The 23,886-nt window shown below is 52.7% G+C and overlaps 1 protein-coding gene across 3 annotated transcripts; it reads left to right on the top strand.

Moving 5' to 3' along the window:
* The first annotated feature begins 10,602 nt into the window (after positions 1 to 10,602).
* TXN2 (thioredoxin 2) lies at positions 10,603 to 23,066 on the top strand. 3 transcript variants are annotated; one of them, XM_059186857.1, is made up of 4 exons: positions 10,603 to 10,761; positions 11,560 to 11,813; positions 13,593 to 13,716; positions 22,821 to 23,066. In XM_059186857.1, exons 2-4 carry the CDS (start codon positions 11,560 to 11,562, stop codon positions 22,866 to 22,868), a joined length of 426 nt encoding a protein of 141 aa, XP_059042840.1. In that variant the 5' UTR covers positions 10,603 to 10,761; the 3' UTR covers positions 22,869 to 23,066. The 3 variants fall into 3 exon arrangements, with proteins under 3 accessions (XP_059042840.1, XP_059042838.1, XP_059042839.1); XM_059186855.1 differs by having other exon boundaries at positions 10,604 to 10,761; positions 22,239 to 22,845; XM_059186856.1 differs by lacking the exon at positions 10,603 to 10,761 and adding an exon at positions 11,190 to 11,210 and having other exon boundaries at positions 22,239 to 22,845.
* Positions 23,067 to 23,886: the final 820 nt, after the last annotated feature.

Raw genomic sequence — 23,886 nt, 5'->3', positions numbered from 1 at the left:
TTGAAGAGCCCTGGAAAGGACAAATGTAGACGTAAATATTGGGGGCGCCTGGCTGGTTCAGTCAGTGGAGCATGGGACTCTTGATCTTGCGGTTGTGAGTTCAAGGCCCATGCTGGGCATAGAGATTACTTAAAATTAAATCTAAAAACAAATAAGTAAATATCAAAGATTGTATTTTATCTTAATTTCATTCTTATATACCAATTTAAAGCAAAAATATCAACATTCCAATCTAGGATTCTTAGCCTAGAGATATAGTGCATATGACAACATAGCATAGGGATGAGAAGAGGTGGTAAACGGACCTATCCGGTTTCAAGATTCTTACATTATTTTGTGGGCACAGTATTAACTCTAAGTGACAAGATGTCAGTCTTTTGGTAGCTGAGTAATGTAACAGTGTATCTATGTACAACCTCTTCATTATCCAGACTTCAAAATGTTCTGCTTTTGCATCCAGCTGTTTATATCACTTTGTGGTATCTTCCTGAAGCAGAGCACCTCCCCTCCACGGTATCGTCAGCAATACCCAATTCAAAACTCCATCCTCCTGCCTTCCCAATGGAGGTCATGTTTCTACTTGTAGCCTTGCAGCAATTACATGATTACACCTTTGATTGATTTCTTGAGTGTTCAGAATGATTCGATAAGTATAAATTTGTATTTGAGGGAGGAGAACAATGTAATTCTTCCCTCCAGAATTTTCTGATTGGATGCTCAACATGAAGACTATGAACCCAGTGACAGGATGGATTTTGTTGTCCCCCCTTCTATGAGAACTGAATGCCACTATAATATTGACAAGCAGGTACTTACTGGTGACACCACTTCATCCACTCTAGGTTGACATTTGTTGTGGGAAGATGTCCTACACATAATGTCTACCATTTTCTTCACTTATTTTTTTTAATTTTATTTATTTATCAGAGAGAGAGGGGGGAAGAGAGCGAGCACAGGCAGACAGAATGGCAGGCAGAGGCAGAGGGAGAATCAGGCTCCCTGCTGAGCAAGGAGCCCGATGTGGGACTCGATCCCAGGACGCTGGGATCATGACCTGAGCCGAAGGCAGCTGCTTAACCAACTGAGCCACCCAGGCGTCCCTCTCCACTTATTCTTTAAGCTTCAATGGACAGGCTGAGAGTAGCATTTTCGATGGCCATGTGGTCTGACTTAAGTCCAGCTGTGACCTTTCATGGTGTCTAATGCTCTATCTCTTCATTAATATCCATATCAGTGTTCTAACTAATGGTGCCTCTGTGTGGCAGATTAACCTTTGTAGTGTTTGAATCTTTCAGCCTCACTATGCCCATCAGTCTAAATACAACTCAAATAATAATTTTTCTTCTTAAAGGATCTTTTACCTCTTTTCCTTTTAAAACATGGTTTCCAGGTGATGATATCAGTCAGGGGTGTCACTGAGAAAGCCACCAGTAATTGGCCAGCTGACCTGCCTGATGATTGGTCACAGTATGAGGCCAATCTGAGAAATCCCTGGCGATTGGCCAGTGCACACTGGTGACAACACATGGTGGTGACATCACATGAAGAAGGCATTCTAATGTCCCAGGGCAGTTATAAAAGCTTGGCAACAGCCCAGGCTGCAGTGAGGAGAGAGATGGCGGTTCGCTCACAGCTCTTCCTGCTCTTCCTCGACTTCTATGTCCTGTTTCCTGCCCCTGCCCATGGCAAGCCCCCTGCCCACTCCTCCTGCCCCGGGCCTCTCTCCAATACGCTACACACCACCTTCATGTTAGCACCTACGTTTGTGCCCCTCTGTGGTCCGGAGAGTCTCCGAACTCGTACACGGCGACTTGCTGACCCATTGCACACTTGGAGGCTGGCCCAGGTCCTCAGGGAGACATTCTCATTTGGCACGTGGGACTGGGACACTCTCTACCAGAGTTCCATGGATTCTCAGCCAGCTGGGCCCCACACCTCTGGCATCACAAGCGTGTTCATTACAGGAAAGCTGGGTCCATGTCCTGAGGGAACACTGGGCACACTACTACCATGGAGCCCTCCAACCTGGCCCAGCACAGGGCAAATGAATGCTCTGAACATAGAGACGACCCAGATGTGCACAGTGTGGGGAATGTCTGGAGACACCAGGCAGAGAGGGAATTTTACGATACAAGTAGGTACTGGGAAAAGGAATCACCACATCTCTGTATGCAGTGTTAGTCATTGCAACAGTGGCCCTCCATCCATGGACTGTCTGGAACAGCTCAGCAGTGGACAAAATAATTCCCCAGAAACCTGGCTAACCCGGAGCCCACAGACCATCAATCCTAAAACACAGCCTAAGAAAGAGAAATTCAGGCCTGAGAACAGAGCACGTGCCAAGAACCCAGAGACTGGGAGACTTCTGATCCCATTTGACAATGGGCCGATGTGTCACACAGACACTTGGTGGACAAGGAGCCTCCATACCTCAAGTTGGCCAGCCCAAGGTAGCACAAGGCAAGTAAGCCCCGAGAACAGGTTTGCCAAGTGCCATGAAACCATGATTCCTGCATCCAAGCATTGTGTCAAGAAAGTGCTTCAATTCAACAGAAGCATGACCACTGGCCTTTGCACTGAGTGTACAAAAACTCAGCTCTCCCCTAGGCCAAGCAGGCACCTAGACATCACACTCACCAGGTGCTCTTGGACCAGGAGACCAACAACTGAGGTGTCTGACAAGCTAAGTAGGCACCTTGACAGTGGGCTCCCCATGTATGCTTGGCCCTGGACACCAACAACTCAGCTCTTTGCTTGGTCAAGCAGGCACCATGACCGTGCACTCACTATGTGCCCATTGACCTGGAGAGCCACAGCTCAGCAGTCTGATAGGCTGAAGAGGCACCTTGACACTGGGCTCAACATGTGTTCTTGGTCCTTGAGACCAACAAATCAGCTCTTTGTGTGGCCAAAGAGGCAATTTGACAGGAGGCTCACCATGTGCCCATGGACCTGGAGACCAACAAGTGAGCTGTCTGCTAAGTTCAGCGGGCACCTTGAGAGTGGGCTCACCATGGGCCTTTGGATACTGAGCCCAAGAAAGGAGCTCTTGGCTAGGCCAAGCAGACAACTGGACTTGAGACTCACCATGTGCCCTTGGACCTGGCAACCAACAATGCACCTCCATGATAAGCCAAGTAGGCTACTTAACAGCTGGCTCACCATGGGCCCATGGACCTGGAAACCACAACATCAGGTCTCTACTAGGCCAAGCATGCACCTGGACAGCTGGCTCACTATGTGCCCGTGGACATGGAGACCAACAAAGGAGCTCTGGGCCAAGCCAAGCAGACCTCTAGACATGTGGCTTACCATGTGCCCTAGATCCCTGAGACCAACAACTCAGCTCTTTGCCTGGTGCCCGTCGACCTGGAGACCAAAAATCCACCTCCGTGACCAGCCAAGGAGGCAGCTTCACAGCTGGCTCACCAGGGGCCCATGGACTGGAAGTCCAGCAACTCAGCTCTTGGCTTGGCCAAGTGGCCACCTTCACAACAGGCTTCCCATGTGTCCTTGGACCAGGAGAACAACAACAGCGCTGTCTAATGGGGTAAGCAGGCATTTTGACCATCAGTATGCCTGGTGCCCGTCAACCTGGAGACCAACAATCCACCTCTGTGACCAGCCAAGGAGGCAGCTTCACAGCTGGCTCACCAGGGGCCCGTGGACTGGGAGTCCAGCAACTCAGCTCTTGGCTTGGCCAAGTGGCCACCTTCACAACAGGCCTCCCGTGTGTCCTTGGACCAGGAGAACAACAACAGCGCTGTCTAATGGGGTAAGCAGGCAATTTGACCATCAGTATGCCTGGTGCCCGTCGACTTGGAGACCAACAATCCCCCTCTGTGACCAGCCAAGGAGGCAGCTTCACAGCTGGCTCACCAGGGGCCCGTGGACTGGGAGTCCAGCAACTCAGCTCTTGGCTTGGCCAAGTGGCCACCTTCACAACAGGCCTCCCGTGTGTCCTTGGACCAGGAGAACAACAACAGCGCTGTCTAATGGGGTAAGCACGCAATTTGACCATCAGTATGCCTGGTGCCCGTCAACCTGGAGACCAACAATCCCCCTCTGTGACCAGCCAAGGAGGCAGATTCACAGCTGGCTCACCAGGGGCCCGTGGACTGGGAGTCCAGCAACTCAGCTCTTGGCTTGGCCAAGTGGCCACCTTCACAACAGGCCTCCCGTGTGTCCTTGGACCAGGAGAACAACAACAGCGCTGTCTAATGGGGTAAGCAGGCAGTTTGACCATCAGTATGCCTGGTGCCCGTCGACTTGGAGACCAACAATCCCCCTCTGTGACCAGCCAAGGAGGCAGCTTCACAGCTGGCTCACCAGGAGCCCGTGGACATGGAAACCACAAAATCAAGTCTGTTCTAGGCCAAGCAGGCACCTGGACAGCGAGTTCAGCGTGTTTCCATGGACACAGATCCTTCCTTCTCCCCAGAAGACAGGGAACTCAAACACTGGACTTTCCAGCTGGCGTCAGATTAGGAGACCTCCAATCCTGCTCAGCATTACACCGCTTTGTCCAATGCAGCCATGGAAACCTGGAAGCCTCCAAAACATGAGCCGTCCATCCCAGGACAGCATGGGCCTAAGAAGCCACTGGCATACCACCTTGACCCCCCAATCTATGACTGCATGCTTTTCACTTCTGCAGGGAAGGGAGCATTTAAGTCTCTTCTCACTTTCAATGTCCTTCAGCCTAAGGTCCTTGTGGCCTGCTATCTCTTCATTATTCATTTTGTGGGGAGGTCTCCTCCTGATGAGAAAACTATGCCATGCCATAGAAGGTGAAACAGGCCAGTGGTTTCAAAACTTTGTTTTCAAATTCATGGCAGGAAATGAAGAAGGGCAAAGGGAGGAAGTAGTGCAGGAGACCCAGGCACTGAACTATATGGAGTCATTGGCAGAAATCCTCCAGTTGAAGGAGCAGTATTCCATCCTTGAGGGAGAGGTGCAGGCCTTAAGGCAAGAAGCCAAGCAGTACACTGAGAAGCTGGCTCAGCTCCATGAGGTGGAGAAATTCTTTATTCAAATTAAGGTCTTCCTCGACGTTTCTGCCTTACACGCAGTGCCCAAGGGTTAATCTTCGTGCAGCCACCCACTATGGCATTGAAGGGGAGTTCAGAAATAGGAGTTTATCTCCCCAATTGATGGTATGTTATGAATTTCAATATTAGGCAAATAAACCTTTTAAAATAAAAAAATTTTTTTTAATTTTTTTAAATAAAAAAATTTAAAAAGCGAGACCCAAGGGCACCTGGCCGGCTCAGTCGGTACAGCATGCGACTGTTGATCGCAGAGTTGTGAGTTCAAGCCTCTCATTGTGTTTGGAGCCTACTTGAAAAAAAACTAAAAGCAACACCCAACTATATCCTGCTATAAGAGATGCCATTATACATAAAGTCCCAGATAGACTGACAATATTTTTAGATTACTTATTTATTTATTTATTTGACAGACGAGATCACAAAAAGGCAGAGAGGCAGGCAGAGAGAGGGCGGGGGAAGCAGGCTCCCTGCTGAGCAGAGAACCCAATGTGGGGCTCCATGCCAGGACCCTGAGATCATGACCTGAGGCAGAGACTTAACCCACTGAGCCACCCAAGCACCCCTAGGCTGACAAAGGATTAAAAAACAGTGGGTTAAGCCTCTGCCTTTTTGTGATGGGTGGCTCAGTAGGTTAGGGAACTGACTCTTGGTTTTGGCTCAGGTCATGATCTCAGGGTAGTGGGATCAGGCCCCACATCAGGTTCCATACTCAGTGTGAAAGAAGAAAAGGAAAAAGCAAAGGCTCAGGAAGTGAAAGTCATTCTTACTCAACGGGACCTCATCATAATTCTTGTGACACTTTCACAAACTAAAGACATATATACTTATCGGCAGACCTAGCCCCACCATATCCCTGCAGTCAGTGGGAAGAACCCAGGACACGTAGTCAGAAGATCTGGATGTGAGCCTGCCCTCACCTCTACCTTTGTGCCTTTGGCAAGTCACATGACCGAAGACTTGATTTCCATCCATAAACAGTATCTAAGGGCCATACTGCCGGCCCCATTTTACGGATGAGGAAACCAAGGTTTACATGGGTTACGTCACATGGTGTTTAAGTGGCAGAGCCAGGATCTATTTCAGGTCCACGTGACTCCAAAGCTCACAGACCTGGGCCCCAGAGACCTAACTCCAGCACACTCGGGCTCGCTTTCCCAGCCTGGGTCTATGATCCGCACCTCCAGGGAAAAGTCCATAACTAGACCCAATGTTGATTCTGAAGGATACCTTTTCAAAGAGATTTGTACATGTTAACTCTTATTGACAGATCACGTTAAAGGTACAGGAGAGTTGAGCTGTTAAACACACACCTGCAGACTCGGAGCCACCAGACCTGCCAGGAGATCTCACCCCAACAGCGGGCAGGATCTGGAATGATCCCTGGCACCCCGCAGCCTGCACGTGTCCAACGGCGTGGGGGTGGGGGTGGGCACATGAGGGCCCACAGCATACGCCTGCCTGCATTGACAGTCACAGCACTCCAGACCAGCCATCCCAGGAAGGCACAGTGGCCAGTCGGGGAGTTAAGGGTTACGGTGCTGCTCCAATGTCCAGACTTCACGTTCAGGAAGGGGTGAGGGGACATTGAGTGACTGCTGGAAGCACAACAGAACATGAATCACCGCAGAACACGAAACCAGCTTCTCGAACTGCAAGGTGTACCTCACAGTTCTAACATTTCTGCAAAAGCGTTTTTTAAAAAACATTAAAAAATCATTTAAAAAAAACATAAAAAAATTTAAAAAACTTTTTAAGAAACCAGCAATTACCATCAAGATGTAAACTGAAAGCAGATACTCTAGGAAAAATAGCTCTCGGAAGCACTATGAGCTTAGACGTGGCCCACTACCTCATCCTGTAAAGTGCCTCCCTCGGAAATCCTCCGACACCCAGTCACACACCCAGTCACGGAGATGCACCTGCCTCCCACACCAGTGCCCTGCTCCGCACTGAGGCAACCAGCGCTGGGCCCAGCTGGCCTGGCCCCGAGGAGAGTGTGGGAGCCACACTGCCACCATGTGGACACTGCTAGTAATGACCACTGCTGAGAATCACCCCTGCCTGCCGCGGCCCACCCTGCCCTGGGTTTGAGCCCCACAGTCGCAGTCAGATGGCCTAGACAGGCTGGCTGGTCCGTCGGGATTGGAGGGGCGTGGGTGGGTAGCAGCAGTCTAGAGTCAAATCAGCCCCTTGCTAGGGGCATTAGAACACCTTTAAGCTTCTACCTCCTACTATTTGAGTAACCCTGGACAAGCTATGTAACCTCTCTGCGCCTCATGTTCCCCATCTGCGAGATGGGAACTCACAGGGCTGTAGGATGAAGTGAGTTGACACGTGCAGGGTGATCAGCACAGTGTTGGCTGTTTGGTGACTCTTCTGTATGAAATCAACGGCTTCCAAACCCTCTGAACACGACCCACAGCAGGAAACATTCTACATCACAACCCAGGACACACACACAGACACATAACACCAACAACTGGTGCACAAAATCATCCTTGTAACATACAACGTACTCTGACATTTTCAATTCCATTTGTTTGTTTTGAAGCGGATCCTAACCCCTCTATTGATTTCACAAACCCACGGATAGCTCATATCCTGCAGTCTAAAAACCACTGCAGTACATTTCAGCAAGAGACAGCAGTATAAGCTACCCCTAGCTCAAACTGCTAGCCTGGCCTCTCTCCCCTCCTCTCACACCTGTGCCCTGAGCCTCCCTGGTGCCTGAGCCGGACCCACGCCTGGGGCGCTCTGGCTGGGCAGTTGCACTACCATGGAGCTGAGGAGACCCTCTGTGGCCTACTGTGAGGGCTGCCCCAGTCCCTGAGGTAAGCAGTAGAGAGACACACGGACCCTACGAGAGCTGACAGTGTCATGAGGAGTGAGGAAGGAAGAAGCTGAGTATTTTGTAGTTTCTGCATCAGAAGCACGAGCCCCACGGCTCTGGTCTGTGGCCACTGCGCGTTGTGTCCTTCGTGGCCCTTCTCAGTGTCTGGGGCATCTTTGTGACCTCCCCACACCCAAGGAAGTTTTTCTATCAAAATGAACAAGGCTCTTGGTGCCCTCTAGGCTTTCCGCACGTCCCAGCATGCCTCCCTGGCCTCCCCATCCTTCTCTTGGCATTGGGTTTTCTGGGTTTGATGCAGTCCATGAAATGTCCTTTAGTGCTCTGACGGGTTACCCTAACCCCTCTCCAGCCCACTTTAGTGAGACTTCGTCATTGGGAGGCCACCAGCCCTCTCATCTGAATTCTGTGAATCGCCACCGGGCCTACCTCTGGATGAAACCTGGACAGTATTGTGGCCCTCTTCCTGTCTTCTTCCCCTCCACCCCAGGCGCTGGCTGTTTTCTGTGAAATCGGCAGTGAGCAGGTTCGGTCATGAACTGAACCTGAGGAAATGGGTCAGGAGTTGTGTGGGCAAGAGGGAAGGATGAGAGCCGTTGGAAAACAGAGAGAGAATTATATTTGCTTGTTTAGATTTTTAATTTTTTAAAAGATTTTATTTATTTACTTATTTATTTATTGAGAGAGAGAATGAGTCGGGGTGGAGAGGGAAAAGGGACAAGCAGATTCCCCACTGAATGGGGAGCCCAACACGGGGCTTGATCCCAGGACCCCAAGATCATGCCCTAAGCCAAAATCAGACACTTAACCGACTGAACCGTCCAGGTGCCCCTATATTTTTCATTTTTATGTTTAAGTAATCTCTACACCCAACATGGGGCTCAAACTCACAACCCTGACATCAAGAGTCACATGCTCCTCCGACTGAGCCAGCCAGGTGCCTGGCATTTTTTTTCTTTTTAACATTTTTTTAAAGATTGTATTTATTTATTTGACAGAGAGAGGGAGAGAGATCACAAGTAGGCAGAGAAGCAGGCAGAGAGAGAGGAGGAAGCAGGCTCCCTGCTGAGCAGAGAGCTCAATGCGGGGCTCAATCCCAGGACCCTGGGATCATGACCTGAGCTGAAGGCAGAGGCTTTAACCCACTGAGCCACCCAGGCGCCCCTTAACATTTTTTTAATAAATAAATACAGTGGAAGCAAAAAAAAAAAAAAAAAAAAGAAACAGTACCAGCAGAGTGTTGAGTGTGGTGGTTGACTGACAGATGCACAGAGGCTGTGGAAGTTCAGAAGACAAGTCTCCCACTCGAGACTCAGGGAAGGGTCTCCAAAGATGATACCTAATCTGGTATCCGGTAGCATTTTCTCCCATGGAGAGGAGAGGGAAACACCTTCCAGTCATAGAGAGTAGCAACTGCAAAACTCAGAGAGAGGAGAGACATTTAAGCAAATTCTGGAACTGTAAGGGATTCCCACTGGCTGGAAGGTAGGTCGAAATGGAGGTGTGAGCTGGAGTTTTGCCAATTCACCTGCCTTGTGACCTTGGATAAGTCATATAACCTTTCTGCAAACCAGTCCCTGAGATATCCAAAGATACTGTTTAATAAGCAGTTCTATGGAGCATCCTCTGTAAGCCAGGCACTGTATCAGGTTGCTGGGTAAATGGCTTCCAATAAAAGCTACAAATTCCTGCTATCAGGAAGCCTATGGTCTAGGGTAAGAGACAGACACTGTACAATGTGTTATGCAAGAGTTACGAACAAAGCACTGCAGAGAAGGAAGCAGTTAATGCTGCTCAAAGAAGAAGTGATGATGGGATGCCTGGGTGGCTCAGTTGGTTAGGCGTCTGCCTGCGGTTCGGGTCAGTCCTGGGATCAAGCCCCTCGTTGGGCTCCCTGCTCAGCAAGGGAGCCTGGCTTCTCCCTCTCCCTCTCCTGGCCACTCTGCCTACTTGTGCTCTCTCTCCATCTCTCTGCCAAATAAATAAGTAAATAAAATCTTTAAAAAAAAAAAAAAGGTGATTTTAAGAAGTGATTAGTAGATGTTCCACCAAGTGGAGAGAGAAAGAAAAGCACTTCAAACTGAGCAAAGCCAAGGAGCAGGAAAGAGGCAGTGATACATTTCTAGAGCCACGAGGCCCCGAGTGGTGGTAATAATGTAAGTTCAGGGTGCGGGGAAGACGTGATCTATGACTCCAGCCTGAGACACGTGCTCTTTACGCCCAGTCAGGGTCTTCTGCCCCCGACCAGCATTCCGCCTTCGAGGAGCTCAGCTGCCTCATCTGTAAAAAGGAGGCAAGGAACACCCCCCCCACACACCTCCAGTTTTTAGAAGTAACTGAGGCAAAGCGGTGGGCGATGCCAGAGTTTGCAAGATCCGGAACCACGCCTTCCTCCCGCCCCTTTCTCCCCTGGGTACCTCCCCTATGCTCCCACCACCTGCCTCCTCCCCTTCTTCCCCACCCTCTTCTAGGGCCCGCCCGCCTACTGCGGCCCTTCCCCAACGGCCACACCGTATTCCGGTCCTTCCCCAAGAGCCCGCCCCCTCTTCCGGTCCCTCCCCCGCCCGAGGGCCCGCCCCTTCCCGCGGTCCTCCCCGCTACCCCGGGGCCCGCCCCTTCTTCCGTTCTCTCCCCCTCTTCCGGTCCCTAACTGAAGCTCCACCCCTTCCTCTATGCCGTCTCCCGCCATCCCCATTGGTGGAAAATCCAAGCCGCCCCTCAAGTTGCGGAGAGAAATGCTCCAGGTTGCCTGTCCCCGGAAGTAATGCTCGAAGGGCCCTCCCCTGAGGAAGTGACGACGGGAGTGCCCTTGACTAGCGGGGAGGGCCGGGCTGTGCATCCCTCCGCTCGCGCTGCAGGGAGGTAGGAGGCTCGTGGGGGTGGCTCGAGGTGGTGTCGCGGCGGAGACACGCTCCGGGCCTGTTCCTGCGCTGTCCGGCCGGCCGAGCGGGCCGAAGCCCCGGGCGGGGCGGGGGGCGGCCTCTCCGTTGAGCGGGATCCCTGGTGGCGTCCGATTCCCCAGTCCCTCTAGACAGGTCCTTTCTACTTTAGAACCCACACACACACACACACTTCTGTTCCTATTCCTCGAATTGTCGCGATTCCTCTTTCTTGATCCTTTGACAATCCCCTTTTCCCGTAATTCCCCACTAAAATGCCTGTTGAATGAGTAATAAAAAATTTGCAGACGGCCTTGGGTTCCATTGTTGACTCTCATTTAACAGTTAGGTTTCTTTGGGCATGTCACATTACCTGAGCCTCGGAGTCCTCATCTGTGATGCGAGCAATACTGTAGAAAAACCTCCTCCAGGGTGAGCTGGCAGGACCCTATCGTGTATAGGGCACTTGGGGACGGGGATGGACTTGGCCCTTAGCAGATGCCCCATAAATGTAGGCTCCTCCCTCGCTTCTGTTGTAACTCCTCTCACATCCTGATTTCGTTTTCGTTGTCAGCCCAGTTTTCCTGTCCTGATTTGCGATTCCTTCTGCTTTTTGATTCTCATTCTTCACTTAACCTCGACTCCAGAAATCTTAGTATCATTTCCTGGCATTCTTCCTCATGCCCTGAATCTTGAGCTGCCGCCCCCCAGGACTGCCCAGATACCTTTCTTTTCCTGATGTGTTGACTTCCTGCGCTCTTCCTGCCTTTTTCCCTCACAGATGGCTCAGCGACTTCTCCTGAGGAGGTTCCTGGCCTCCGTCATCTCCAGGAAGCCCCCTCAGGGTCGTTGGGCACCCGTCACCCTCAGGACCCCACAGTGCAGTCCTGGTAACCTGACAGTAACACCCAACCAAGCCCGGTCAGTGTACACCACCAGAGTGTGCACAACCACCTTTAACATCCAGGATGGACCCGACTTTCAAGACCGAGTTGTCAACAGTGAAACACCGGTGGTTGTGGATTTCCATGCACAGTGAGTCCTGGGGGTCAGCAGAGGACTGGGGTGTTTCTTGTGCAGGACTTTGTTGAGTACCTGTTGTGTCTCAGTCCCGCGTTTCATACTTCTCAGACATAGTCTCATTCTGAAGACCACCCCTCACACTCAAAGATTGAGTGTAGTCTGATAGGATGATAGGACACAGACTAGTGAACAATCTTCAGAGCTCACTGTTACTGGAGCTGAGAAACACTCACGTTCTGTATCTCACTCCCCAAATGGCTCAGAGGCCCCTTCAACTTGGACCAAAGCAGGAAAAATAGGACGGTCACATCATCTGGCTTTGGGTGGACACCAATTCCTGGCCTTGCAGATCAGCTGATTTTTAACATCTTGCCACCAAAGCGGGAAAGGGCTGGCAGAAAGTTATCATTGCACCATAGTGCTGCCCAAGTACACGGGGGATGGGCAGGGTTTTCTTTTCAGTGCTGTAGAAGTGGGTTGTAGGAATAGTTAAGCGCCTGTAGCCTTCAGATTGTTATCGTGCCTTTCCTCACTTCCAGACTTCAGGTCCTGACTAGCCAGCTGGCCACAAAAGAACTTGGACAAACCCCTCAGATTGAGGCCTCCTGATGTAGGCTGGGTTAGAAGTTGGGAGACCTTCTGGGCAAATCTCTGACAGATTGTTCTGCTTTCTTTCCCATTCTTTCTCTCTGACTCACCGTGTTGCCTTGTGCAGGCCGTTAGATGTCCTTGTGCCTCCCCTTCTTTACTTAAAATAGGAGATGAGATCTTGCAAGCTGGGTTTTTAGGTGTTGTGAGTTCAATTAATTGAAATCTCTGACCAGAAAGGGTTTTTTAAAGGCTGAGACTTAAAATAAGGGTCGTCAGCCAGGGGCTCATGGCCAGCAGAGCTTTCTCCCTTCCTCGTATAGCGAGGAATTCCAAAACGAATGATAAGTGGGATGATGCCTCATTTTCTTCTCTGACCAGAAAGTAAGACGTGAGTTTGTTTAGTGCCCTGGAGATGACAGCCTGTCATCGCGGAGCTCACCACCCAGAGGGGCGCCCCTGTGATGAGTGCAGGGCCAGCATTGACCCAGGGCCTGGGGATCACAGAAGAACCCAGGGCTCAAAGAAGACATTTGAAGGACAACCTTGGGTTGCAGTCCCAGGATGCCTGTCAGACTCTAGGACTTTGCCTCCAGGAACTGTATGGTCCTTAGTTTCTTAGGAAGGTGTTTTTCTTTGTGGGGTTGAGGGCTCTGGGCAGTAAAAACAGAAGATCCTGGCATAGTGACAAGTATGTTGGAGATGCTCCCTAGTACTGGCTTCTCCTCCCTGTGGTTCTGGGCCGGTGAAGTGTGTGAAGTAAGTCCGCATTTTAGAGAGCACCCTGAGCCCCATTGCCTTAGTGGCTGTCTCCTCACTGCTTTGAGATGCATAATCTCTGTTACTTGAAAAGAGGAAACTGAGGTCCCAGGACTGTCAGCTGGCTGGTGAGGAGTCTCTGTTTGAACCCCCAGATCTTTTAACTTCAAATCTCCCATTTTCTGTATGACAGAGTATTTCTCTATTGTCTTCTGATGCGGACTGTGTTTTAGAAGCCTGGGACCTCTGCAGATTCCCCCTGCTGCGGAGTACTGGCTTTATCGTTTGGCATATCATCATTATAGGTTCATAGTCGCCACACACACAGCTGAGAGGGGCAGAAGGCCCCTTGGCAAGATGTAGTTCAAGGGAGGGTTCTGGGGAGACATAAGATCAATTGCTGAGCGCTCCTGTGACTGCACGCTTTCTCTCTCCCCTTGTCAGGTGGTGTGGCCCATGCAAGATCCTGGGGCCAAGGTTAGAGAAGGTGGTGGCCAAGCAGCACGGAAAAGTGGTGATGGCCAAGGTGGATATTGACGACCACACAGACCTCGCCCTAGAATATGAGGTATGAGGTGGCAGGGGACTGCCCCAAAGCCGCTGGTGTGGGGGGTGCTTGCAGCCCTAGGGTAGCTGGGGCAGGACATGGCTTGGGGGCCACCGGTAGCCATTAAGGGGCGTCTCAGTTTTTTCTAGCGCACTGAGTTCAGAGCACTTTGCGGATGTGGCCTGTTGAGGTTCTGAACCACTCATGTCCCTTTACCACCTTTAGGAAGTGGAATGTGTGATTCAAAACACCAGCTTGTTCTCTGAATCTTGGGACATGGATGTGTTCCTTCGTTCATATATTCACCCGTGCTCATATTTAATCAGTAGTTATGTGGGAGCCGCGCCACGTGCCGGGCATTCGTGACTCTGGCACAAGGAAGACGAATTCCTTGTGTGCAGCACTCTTAGTCTAGCAAAAGAACAACAGGCAGACATTTCATGTCACGGTGTGGTGAGGAGTGCTGAGAGCAGAGGTGCGGAAGAGACTGACTGCTGGGGCGGTGGTGGGGAAGGAGGGATGTTTCCCACTAGGGGGACCTCTGAGTGGGCCCGTGGAGGATGCATGAGAAGAAGGGCCAAGTGCACGGCGCACAGTGAGACAGGAGGGAGTCCAGCGTGTTTCGCTGGTGTGTGTGTTCGGTGTCTCTTAAATGCCAGGAGCTGTCTCTCAGTTGTTCATAAGGCAGTGGACAAAGGAGACAAAATCCCTGCCTTCGTGGAGCCTACATTCTAGCTGGTTTGTTTTTTCTTTAAGGTTTTATTTATTTGTCAGAGAAAGAGTGGGTACACAAGCAGGGGGCACAGCAGGGAGAGGGAGAAGCAGACTCTCCACTGAGCAAGGAGCCCGATGCCGGGCTCGATTCCAGGACCCAGGGATCATGACCTGAGCTGAAGGCAGATGCTTAGCCAGTTGAGCCACCCAGGCATCCCTCTAGTATTTTTCATGGGTGGTTGGCACACTTTTTCTCTAAAGGACCAGGTTTGAGGCTTTACGGGGCATTGGTCTGTGTTGCAGATACTCAGCCGCCATTGAAAGCAGCCAGAGACTGTGTATAAACAAATGGGCGTCGTTGTGTGCCAATAAAACTTTATTCACACAATTAGGCAGCAAGCTGGGTTTGGCCAGTGGGCCATAGTTCACTGATCCCTGCTTTAGATGATACGTACTGTGGGGAAAAGTAAATCAGGAAGAGGAGGTGGGGCTAAGCATGGCGCTGGGGAGGGGTTCATTTTTTAAAGGGTGGATGGTGGGACACTGAGCTGTTTCTGTGATACATGCGACTCTGATCTCGGGGTTGTGAGTTCAAGCCCTGCATTGGCTGTAGACCTTCCTTTAAAAATAAGTAAGTAAATAAATAAACAAATAAAAAGGTGGGCTCAGGAATACCTCTCTGAGAAGCTGACATCTGAGCAAAGACTTGGAGTAAGGCAGTGAACCAGGCAGCTGTTTGGAAGAGCAATCTAGGCAGAACAGACATCAAACGCAAAGGTCCTGTGGTCAGAGTGAGCCCAGTTTGCTCACAGAATAGCAGTGCCTTTGTGCCTGGAGCGGGAGATGCATGGGGTGTGAAGGTATCCTCCTGGCCTCGGAGACCAGGCAGCTAGAGAAAGGGAAGAGGTGCACTGTGGCTGGATGGCCAGTGTGGAGAACTGAGCAGGGAGTGAGAGCGCAGGCCGCTGGGAAGTAGAGGGGAAGGGGTTGGCAAAGCCATGATGAAGATACTGTTCTTATCGAGTTGAGGTCATACTTGGTGGCCTGTGATCAGATCCGGTTCCCCGACATATTTGACCTGGACTTTGGGTTCTTTTTTTCTTTTTTCTTTTTTAAGATTTTATTTATTTATATGACAGACAAGAGATCACAAATTGGCAGAGAGGCAGGCAGAGAGAGAGAGGAGGAAGCAGGCTCCCTGCCGAGCAGAGAGCCCGATGCGGGGCTCGATCCCAGGACCCTGGGATCATGACCTGAACTGAAGGCAGAGGCTTTAACCCACTGAGCCACCCAGGTGCCCCTGGATTCTTTTTTCATTTCACATGAAAATCCAAATTTCTGGTTCTCCTGAAGATCTGGCCGGACTCAGCCCCCATCCTTCCTTCCTTCTGGGCAGCCAGTGACTAGAAGAGGGGGCCTGTTCTCTTCCGAGTTTGTAAGTCCAGGTTCAGCGCTCACGAGACCACCAGATAGCGGTGCGGCCTCCAGCCAGGATGAGGATAGGCCGGCCGCCTGTTGCGCTAGGGTGGGAGTGGTCACCCACGGAAACATCTGCTCCAGACAGGGGGACAGGAAGTAGATGCTGGGCAGGCAAGGCCACCGATGAGCACTGCAGGTGGGGAGGGAGGCCTTCCTGAGGGAAGAGTCTGTGGCACTGGGCTGCTTACACGGGCTTGGTGGGGAGGGATGACTTGCTGTTTTTGCGCTTGTTTTGTTAAGTAAACAATATCCCCAACATGGGGCTCGAACTCCCAACCCCAAGATCGAGAGTCATGTGCCCTACTGACTGAGCCAGCCAGGTGCCCCGAGGCTATTTTTCTGAAGCCCTCCCACCGACCTGTCAGTCCAGGGGGCACTTACGGGCCGTTGAGATGCCCCCGTCTTTCTCCTACTTGTCCATCCCTCCCCCCTCCGAGGCCAGCATGGGGCACACAGTGATCCTCATCACGGGGATGAGTTTAGGATTGGAGCAGCTAGAACATTCCCCAGGGTGACCGGCAAGTATAAGGTGTCACAGGCCAGTCCCGACACTGCAGCAGTCAGCCTCAGCCCGTGGAACCTCTCAGCAGACACACCCTGAGCGCCAGCCGTGGCTAGCTGGTGCGGGCTGGCAGAATAACCCATGCCCACCCGCATTCCGGGAGCCTGGTGATGCCGGGCTGGCCACCAAGGTCCTGTTGTCAGGCCTGGAAAGTGCATGTAAGAGAAGACCCCGTACAGGATCTCATCGCTCCTCCCTCTGACCACTGTCCAGGTCACTCGGGAGGACCTCAGGGCAGCTGGGCCTGCATTAACTGATCCCGGCCCCGGGCAGATGTCACTGCAGTGCTGCAGAAGCTCCAGCCGGGGTTGTCCTGACCCCTCCCCTAGCCCTTCCTTCCTTCCTTCACACCTGTTCTGGAAGACAGCCCGAGGAAGAAGTTTCAGCCGAGAGATCCATAGTACCTCCTGAGACCGCTTCCTCCTTTTCCAAGTGTTGGGTGAACATGTGGGAGACAGTACTTTAACTTATATTCAGAGAATTTGGCGCCTCTCCCCGAGCTTTCCTGAACTCCCCCTCGCCCCCCAATCCCCTCGGCCCCAGCGCATGCCCAGCACACACCCTCAGGGTGAGTCTCCTTCCTCACACAAATTCTTGCCCCACACCTCTGCTTCGGTCAGCTGCCCTCCCAAGAACTCCACTGTCTCAGAGGAGAAGGAAGGGAAAGCCTGGGGGCCTTGGGGTTTCGATGCCACCCCCCGCCCCCGCAACCACCCTGTTGTGCACTGCCCTGACTTGGCTGAAAAAAAGCTCTCTGCTCGCCCAGCTCCTCGTCCCCACTGGATGGCCGGGCGTTCCCTGATCGTTCAGACCTTGCCAGCTACAGGGGCAAAGAGCGGATCCAGGTGTGGGCCCTGGAGCCTCTGTGCTCTCCTTCAGGGCTTCTTCTGACTTCCCACTTGAAGCTGTTATCCTTTTGAGAAGAAGACCCTTTAAAAAGCAGTGGAAAAACAGCCAGGTAATAAATAATAAGGAGGAAAAGTCACCTGTCATCTTCGAATCCCAATACAATCATTGTCACAATTTGGGGTGATTTAAGCTTTTATTTTAATTTTTTCCCTTTTAATGTTTCACATAACCTCATAGAACAGTTCATTGAGTAGTAATATTTCATGGCTGGAGAGCATAGTACTTCAATTATTACCATACCCCATACTTTGAAAGTATTCTAAATCAGTGCCTCACAAACTTTCATATGATCTGGGATATTGTTTAAAAGTAGATTAGGAGAGGCGCCTGGGTGGCTCAGTGAGTTAAGCCTCTGCCTTCAGCTCAGGTCCTGATCCCAGGGTCCAGGATCGAGCCCCGCATCAGGCTCTCTGCTCAGCAGGAAACCTGCTTCCCTTTCTCTCTGTCTGCCTGCCTCTCTGCCTACTTGTGATCTCTGTCTGTCAAATAAGTAAATAAAATCTTCCAAAAAAAAAAAAAAAAAGTGGATGAGGAATCAGTAGGTCTAGGAAGAGCCGAAGACCCTGCTTCCCCGCAGGCTCCTCAGTGACCACTAACAGCATGTGGAACCAAACATCAAGAAGTAAAAGTTCCAGGGCGCCTGGGTGGCTCAGTGGGTTAAGGCCTCTGCCTTCGGCTCAGGTCATGATCCCAGGGTCCTAGGATCGAGCCCCGCATCGGGCTCTCTGCTCTGCAGGGAGGCCTGCTTCCTCCTCTCTCTCTGCCTACTTGGGGGTCTCTGTCTGTCAAATAAATAAATAAAATCTTTAAAAAAAAAAAAAAAGAAGAAGAAGTAAAAGTTCCAAAGGCCTCTGCTGACCTTCTAGGGGGCATTCGAGGACTCTCACCTGGTGGTGTCCCGTCTCATGGGTTTTGACAAGTGTGCAGTCACGTGGACCCACCGTCACAGTTCTGTACAGAAGAGTTTCACCATCTTAAAAGTCCCTGGTGCTCCACTTTCTCTTCCCTCCTCCCCTTGGGCCCCTGGCAACCACGGATCTTTTTACTGTCTCCATAGTTTTGCCTTTTCCAGAATGTTGCATAGTTGGATTAGTTTTTTTGTTTGTTTTGTTTTGTTTTGTTTTTAGTAGGCTCCATGCCCGGCTCCAAGCTCAGAGCCCAGCGTAGGCCTTGAACTCACAACCCTGATCAGATCAAGACCTGAGCGAGATCAAGAGTCAGACACCTAACTGACTGAGCCACCCAGGCGCTCCTGGATTTGATTTTTTTTTTTTAAGATTTATTTATTTGACAGACAGAGATCACAAGTAGGCAGAGAGGCAGGCAGAGGGTGGGGGAAGCAGGCTCCCTGCTGAGCAGAGAGCCCGATGTGGGGCTCAATCCCAGGACCCTAGGATTATGACCTGAGCCAAAGGCAAAGGCTTAACCCACTGAGCCACCCAGGTGCCCTGATTTTTTTTTTTTTTTTTTAATAATATTATTTTTTTGCCTGGGGCACCTGGCTGTTTCAGTCAGTGGTGTATGTAGCTCTTGATCTCAGGGTTGTGGGTTCAAGTTCCACACTGGGTGCAGAGATGACTTAAGAAAAAAATAAAATCTTAAAAAAGTAATAATCATAATAATAGCCTTTTACAAGAATCCTCCCGCATCCAGCAGCTTCTCATTTGAAGTACGGAGTCAGCCTTTCGGCACCTCCCCACCTGCGCTTCCTTGCCCTGCCAGGGCTCAGGAGCTCCGAGGCCAGCTTGGGGCACGGTGAGACATCAGGGACAGCAGTGTCAGACCCCAGCTCCACCACTTGGTCACTTCACTCTCGGGCCTCAGTCTTCTCATCTCTAAGGTGACCCCACCTTGAGGCACGAATTCATGAGGTCTTGTCCGCAAGTGGTTAGCATCTCCCTGACACTTGAGGACCCCCAGTACACAGCGGCCTCACCGCCGGTCATATTTTCCTTTGCGTTAATTCTGCAGTTAGCAGAGGAGTCCCCGACCTGGGTGACAGCTGGCACGGTCCCTGTGCCTTGGTAGGGCCTCATAGATGGGGGGAGGGGAGGCTGGGAAGTCTCTGCAGGATCCTTGAGTTCCGCAGCAGTGTGGGGCTGAGCTGGAGGTCAGTGGGGATAGACACACAGGTGCATGTGCGCACACGGACACACACACACACACACACACCCCGTCCCGAGGTCTCAGCGTCTCTGGCCCAGCCTGGAGGCTCCAGGAGGCGGCATCACAGAGCAGGAGGAGCAGCGCGTCTCGGCGCATCCGTTCGTCCTCCTCCAGCTGCTCCGGCAGCGTGCAGAGGGAAGCAGCGGTCCTGTTCCCCTGCGGCCCCTCTTCCACTTGGATCACATTCCAGAGGAGTGTGCCAAGGACCCGCGCGTTTCCATTTAAGGCCGTGTTTACAAGCACCGACCGCTGCTGATCTGTGAGCCTCACTCGGGAGGCAGCAAAGCCACATCCTCCTCCTTGCGGGGAGGGAAGCCCAATCCCAGCCCAGGTGCTCCAGCCGCGTCCTGGAAAAAACAGCCTCTGGCAAGCGTGCGGCTGTGTGCACTCGTCTAATTTAGGCTCCCCCTCCGAAGAGCGCCCTTGGTCAGTAAGGACCAGACCTTGGAATGTCTGCTCTATGTCTGCAGCGTGGCTGTGTCTGTGCATTTGCACGGATGTGAGCATGGTAGGACTGGTCTGGTGTCCCTAAGAACTGACACCACTCCCAGCCACCCCGGCCAGCGTAGTCCTACTTAGAGGACACGTAAAAGCCATTAGACCCCTTCTCATGCACCGGTGTATAGTTTTTATGCAGTTACAGAAATGGGACAGAGTGGAATCCAGTTAGGGCTTGAGCCTTGTCCCTCAGTGGAGTGGCCGGACTCCAGGCGCTGTAGCTGCCCTCACAGGCCACTAGAGGGCGCATAAGAACACAGCTCTGGGGGCACCGGCTGGCTCTAAGTGCCTTTTTTTTTTTTTTTTTTTTTAAGTATTTTATTTATTTGAGAGATGGGGACAGAGATAGCGAGGGGGGGGGGAGAAGCAGGCTCCCCACTGAGCCGGGAACCCAACTCGGAGCTCCATCCCGAGACCCTGGGATCATGACTGAGCCGAAGGCAGACAGACGCCCAACCAACTGAGCCACCCAGGTGCCCCCAGAGTGTGTGACTCTTGATCTCAGGTTGTGAGTTCAAGCCCCAGTTTGGGTATAGAGATTACTTAAAAAAAAAATAATAAGATCTTTTAAAGATAAAACACGCAGCTCCATGCCCGCTTTGAGGCATCCCATGGTACGATCCAAAGCAAGTCTCCCTGGGCCCTGGCCTGTGCCTGGAGACAGGGCAGGCTGCCCGCTGGATCTCTACCCTTCATGCCACCTCACGTATCACAGTCATGAACAATGAGGGCAAGAGCCAGTGGTAGGACCACAAACCAGGGCACACGCATGGTCAGCCCGCTGCCACATGGGTCTCCCTGCATATTCCCTCTGCCACCTGCATCAGCCCCAGGACAGTCCTTGACGGGGTTTCACGGGACTCATACGAACAGGAACTGCATCATCTCCCCTCCTGTCTATCCACCCAGAGCCTGTTAGGGGAGGAGGGCAAGGCCTGCCATGGGAAGTCTGGGGGGGCGTGGGGGCAGCCCCCCAAGACTGGAGAGCGGGCCAGTGTGGCCTTCGGTCCTCTTGTAACTGACCTGGGCGCCTTTCGAACTCCCAAGTCTGGCTCCCCAGGATGACTCATGGGCAGGACGGCACTCGGAATTCAGGAAGACTTGGTATGTTTGTGTAAATTGCTGTTGTTACTTTGTAGTTAACATGTGTAAGAAAAGAATGTTTATCTTGTTCTGTTTATCCATTTAAAAAAAAAAAAAGTCTACATATGTCAGGCAGGGAGCCCAGGCCGCAGAAAATGCTCGATGCCACAGCAGGCAGTGGGTCTCGTGGACGTGCCATGGAATCTGTACGGGTCCCCCGAGGGAACTTGAGAAAATGCTTCATAGGCCAAGAATGTTGCCCTCGGTCCCCCCTGATAAATAAACATCAGCTCATATATGGCTGAGCCCTTCCTCCCACACCGTCCAGTATGAGTCAGTGACTTTCTGGACCCCGCTGGCCATTCACAGCAGCGAGGGACGGGGCCTGTTAGACTTTTCGGACACGCTCTCTGTGGCCACCATTTGTTGACCGTCCCTGCGTACCAGGAGTGGCCAGGTCTGACCCTCAAGGGCCCTGCCAGGCGCTGAGACTGCTCGCCTTACCTGGGGCAACCCCCGGACCTGGAACGGGTGCGCTCAGTGGCTCGGTTGTGCGGATGGGAACAAGGAGACGGAGCAGTGAAGGGGCTTCTGCAGAGCGGCCTGGCTTCAGGTCCGCCCTTTCCAGAGCCTGAGCTCCCAACCACCCAGCTTTATCTGTGAATCTTTCATCTCTGTCCTAAGCCTTGAAGGTCCATCCTGTCGCCCCCATTTTACGGAAGAGGGCGCCGAACCCCTGAAGGCCAGGACTCAGACCCTCACATCTCCACGCCTCCCCCGCAGGAGGCCGGATTGCCCCTCGGGGAGCCCCCCCCCGCCCCCCCGCCCTGGCCTGCGGCTGTGTGGGCTATTTTCATCCCTCCTCCATGGCAGCCAAACCACTGGGCCAGTGAGTCAGTCCTGCGGTTGGGGAAGGAAGGGGACCGCCGGGAGCCCACAGTGGAAAAGTCTTCCCAGCGGGTGAACCTTCAGGCCCTGCGGCACCCCTGCACCAAGGGAAGGGGCCCCGCCCACCGCTTGGGCGGTCACCGCCCTCCGTACACCACCAGCCTTCACCACAAAGCCTGGGGAACGGCCGTTGAGAAGAGTCCGTCTCCGGGTGACCTGGTCTCCCTTCGTCTCCCCCACGCAGGTGTCAGCTGTGCCCACCGTGCTGGCCATCAAGAACGGGGACGTGGTGGACAAGTTCGTGGGCATCAAAGACGAGGACCAGCTGGAGGCCTTCCTGAAGAAGCTCATTGGCTGACCTGGTCGCCCTCGCCCCCTGAACCCCCATGGTGCCAGGAGGGTCCCCGATAGAGCTCAGAGCCCTTCTGTGTTGGCCCTTCCTGCCTCCTCCCTTCTGTCCGGCCCCTGCAGGCCCGCGCTTCGGAGACCGGGCCCCCAACCACGGGAGCCTCGCGTGCTTCCAGCCCGGCTGAGTGCCAGAGGAATGGTGCTGCTGCTGATCTGGGGGCGGCCGCCTCCCCCCCACACTGTCCTCTGTCTGCTCCCACAGGGCTAGTCCGTTCTCCCGGGATGCTGGAGGGAGCCCCAGGCCAGCTGGCAGTGACCGCTCGGCCCGCATCTCCCTGGTTCCTTCTGATCCACGCCCCGGTGCCTGGCCCGTCTTCCTCCTGCCTTTTTCTTTCCTGCTGCTGTTTTATAAAAAGGAAGAAGGAAAAAAGAAACCCAAACAAGTGAGAGTAATCTATAATTCTCTCATTTTTTGTAGGTCTGTAATAAAGAACTTTATGTGATTCCCTTCTACCTCCTGCTCTGAAGAACAGACCCTAGGCTCCACGCTAAATTACCCTGGAGCCACCGCCCCCCAAAGAGCCACCTCCCTTCCCCCCGGGCACAAGGGCAGAGAACATGCACATGGGACAGGAGGAGGGGGTTGTCCTCAGACCCCCTGCCTTGGGAGGCCTCACTGTGAACAAACCAGACCAATAAAGCTAGGGGTTTGCACCGTTGACAACTTCCGTTCTATCTGGGCTCTGGAAGCACTTGGGACCCCTCCCCAGGCTGGGCTTCTGTCCCTGCTTCCTGTGACTCCGCCACCCTCTTGCCCTTGACCGGTTCCGCCTTCACGTGCAAGTGAGGCAAGAGGGTGCTTACTGTCCCCGTTACACAGATTAGGACACTGAGGCTCCTGGGGTCCAGAGCCAGGGTTTGCATCCAGAAACTGTCGCCCCTGAAAGCTGCACTCCTGCACCTGATCCACTTGATGTTTCTCGGCCTGCCTTCACCGATGGCACATGGCTGTACCCCGGGAAAGCCTGACCCCTGGGGGAGCTGGGCCATTCTTCCTGTGTATGCCACAGGAACGCCTGAGCCTCAGGGCCAGCCGCTCTGTCCCTTCTTGTTCCCAGCTCCCTGTAGCCCATGGAGGAAGATGCCAGGCCACCAGGCTTGCCAACCAGAAGAGCCCATCCTCTGTCTCCCTCTTGGGGCCGAGCTGCCCTTTGGCTCAGTTGCCTAGCGGAGGTTCCAGCTACCTGGGAACCGTGGGGGCTTGACTGCAGGGGTGTCCTGGCACCCTTGCCCTCGGCCCTGGGGTGCCGTGTCTCCTCCTGGGTGCATTGTCTTCAGTGGTTTTCGGGTTGCTATTGAACGTGCCCAGGTCATAGCAGGGTCTTAGAGGGGTTTGCGCCAGCACCGCCTTGGGAAGGCTGCTGTGGCCGATGGGGAGAGCGGGGCTACCTCAGAAGCAGCCCCTGAAAGACCTCAGACCCAGGATCTGTCAGGCACACAGAGGGGAGATGAGTCAGCAGCTGGCATCTGCCAAGGGAGGCCGA

This window comes from Mustela lutreola, chromosome 8, assembly GCF_030435805.1.
Source record: "Mustela lutreola isolate mMusLut2 chromosome 8, mMusLut2.pri, whole genome shotgun sequence".
In the NCBI taxonomy this organism is placed as follows: domain Eukaryota; kingdom Metazoa; phylum Chordata; class Mammalia; order Carnivora; family Mustelidae; genus Mustela; species Mustela lutreola.
The sequence above is the reverse complement of the archived record's forward strand: the minus strand, read 5'-3'. Positions and strand labels throughout refer to the sequence as shown.

Excerpts from the sequence above, each read along its gene's own strand:
- TXN2 (XM_059186855.1), top strand. The coding sequence starts at position 11,560 with ATGGCTCAGCGACTTCTCCTGAGGAGGTTCCTGGCCTCCGTCATCTCC. Across the intron at positions 11,814-13,592 it reads GTTGTGGATTTCCATGCACA|GTGGTGTGGCCCATGCAAGA; the intron begins GTGAGTCCTGGG and ends TCCCCTTGTCAG. Across the intron at positions 13,717-22,238 it reads ACCTCGCCCTAGAATATGAG|GTGTCAGCTGTGCCCACCGT; the intron begins GTATGAGGTGGC and ends TCCCCCACGCAG.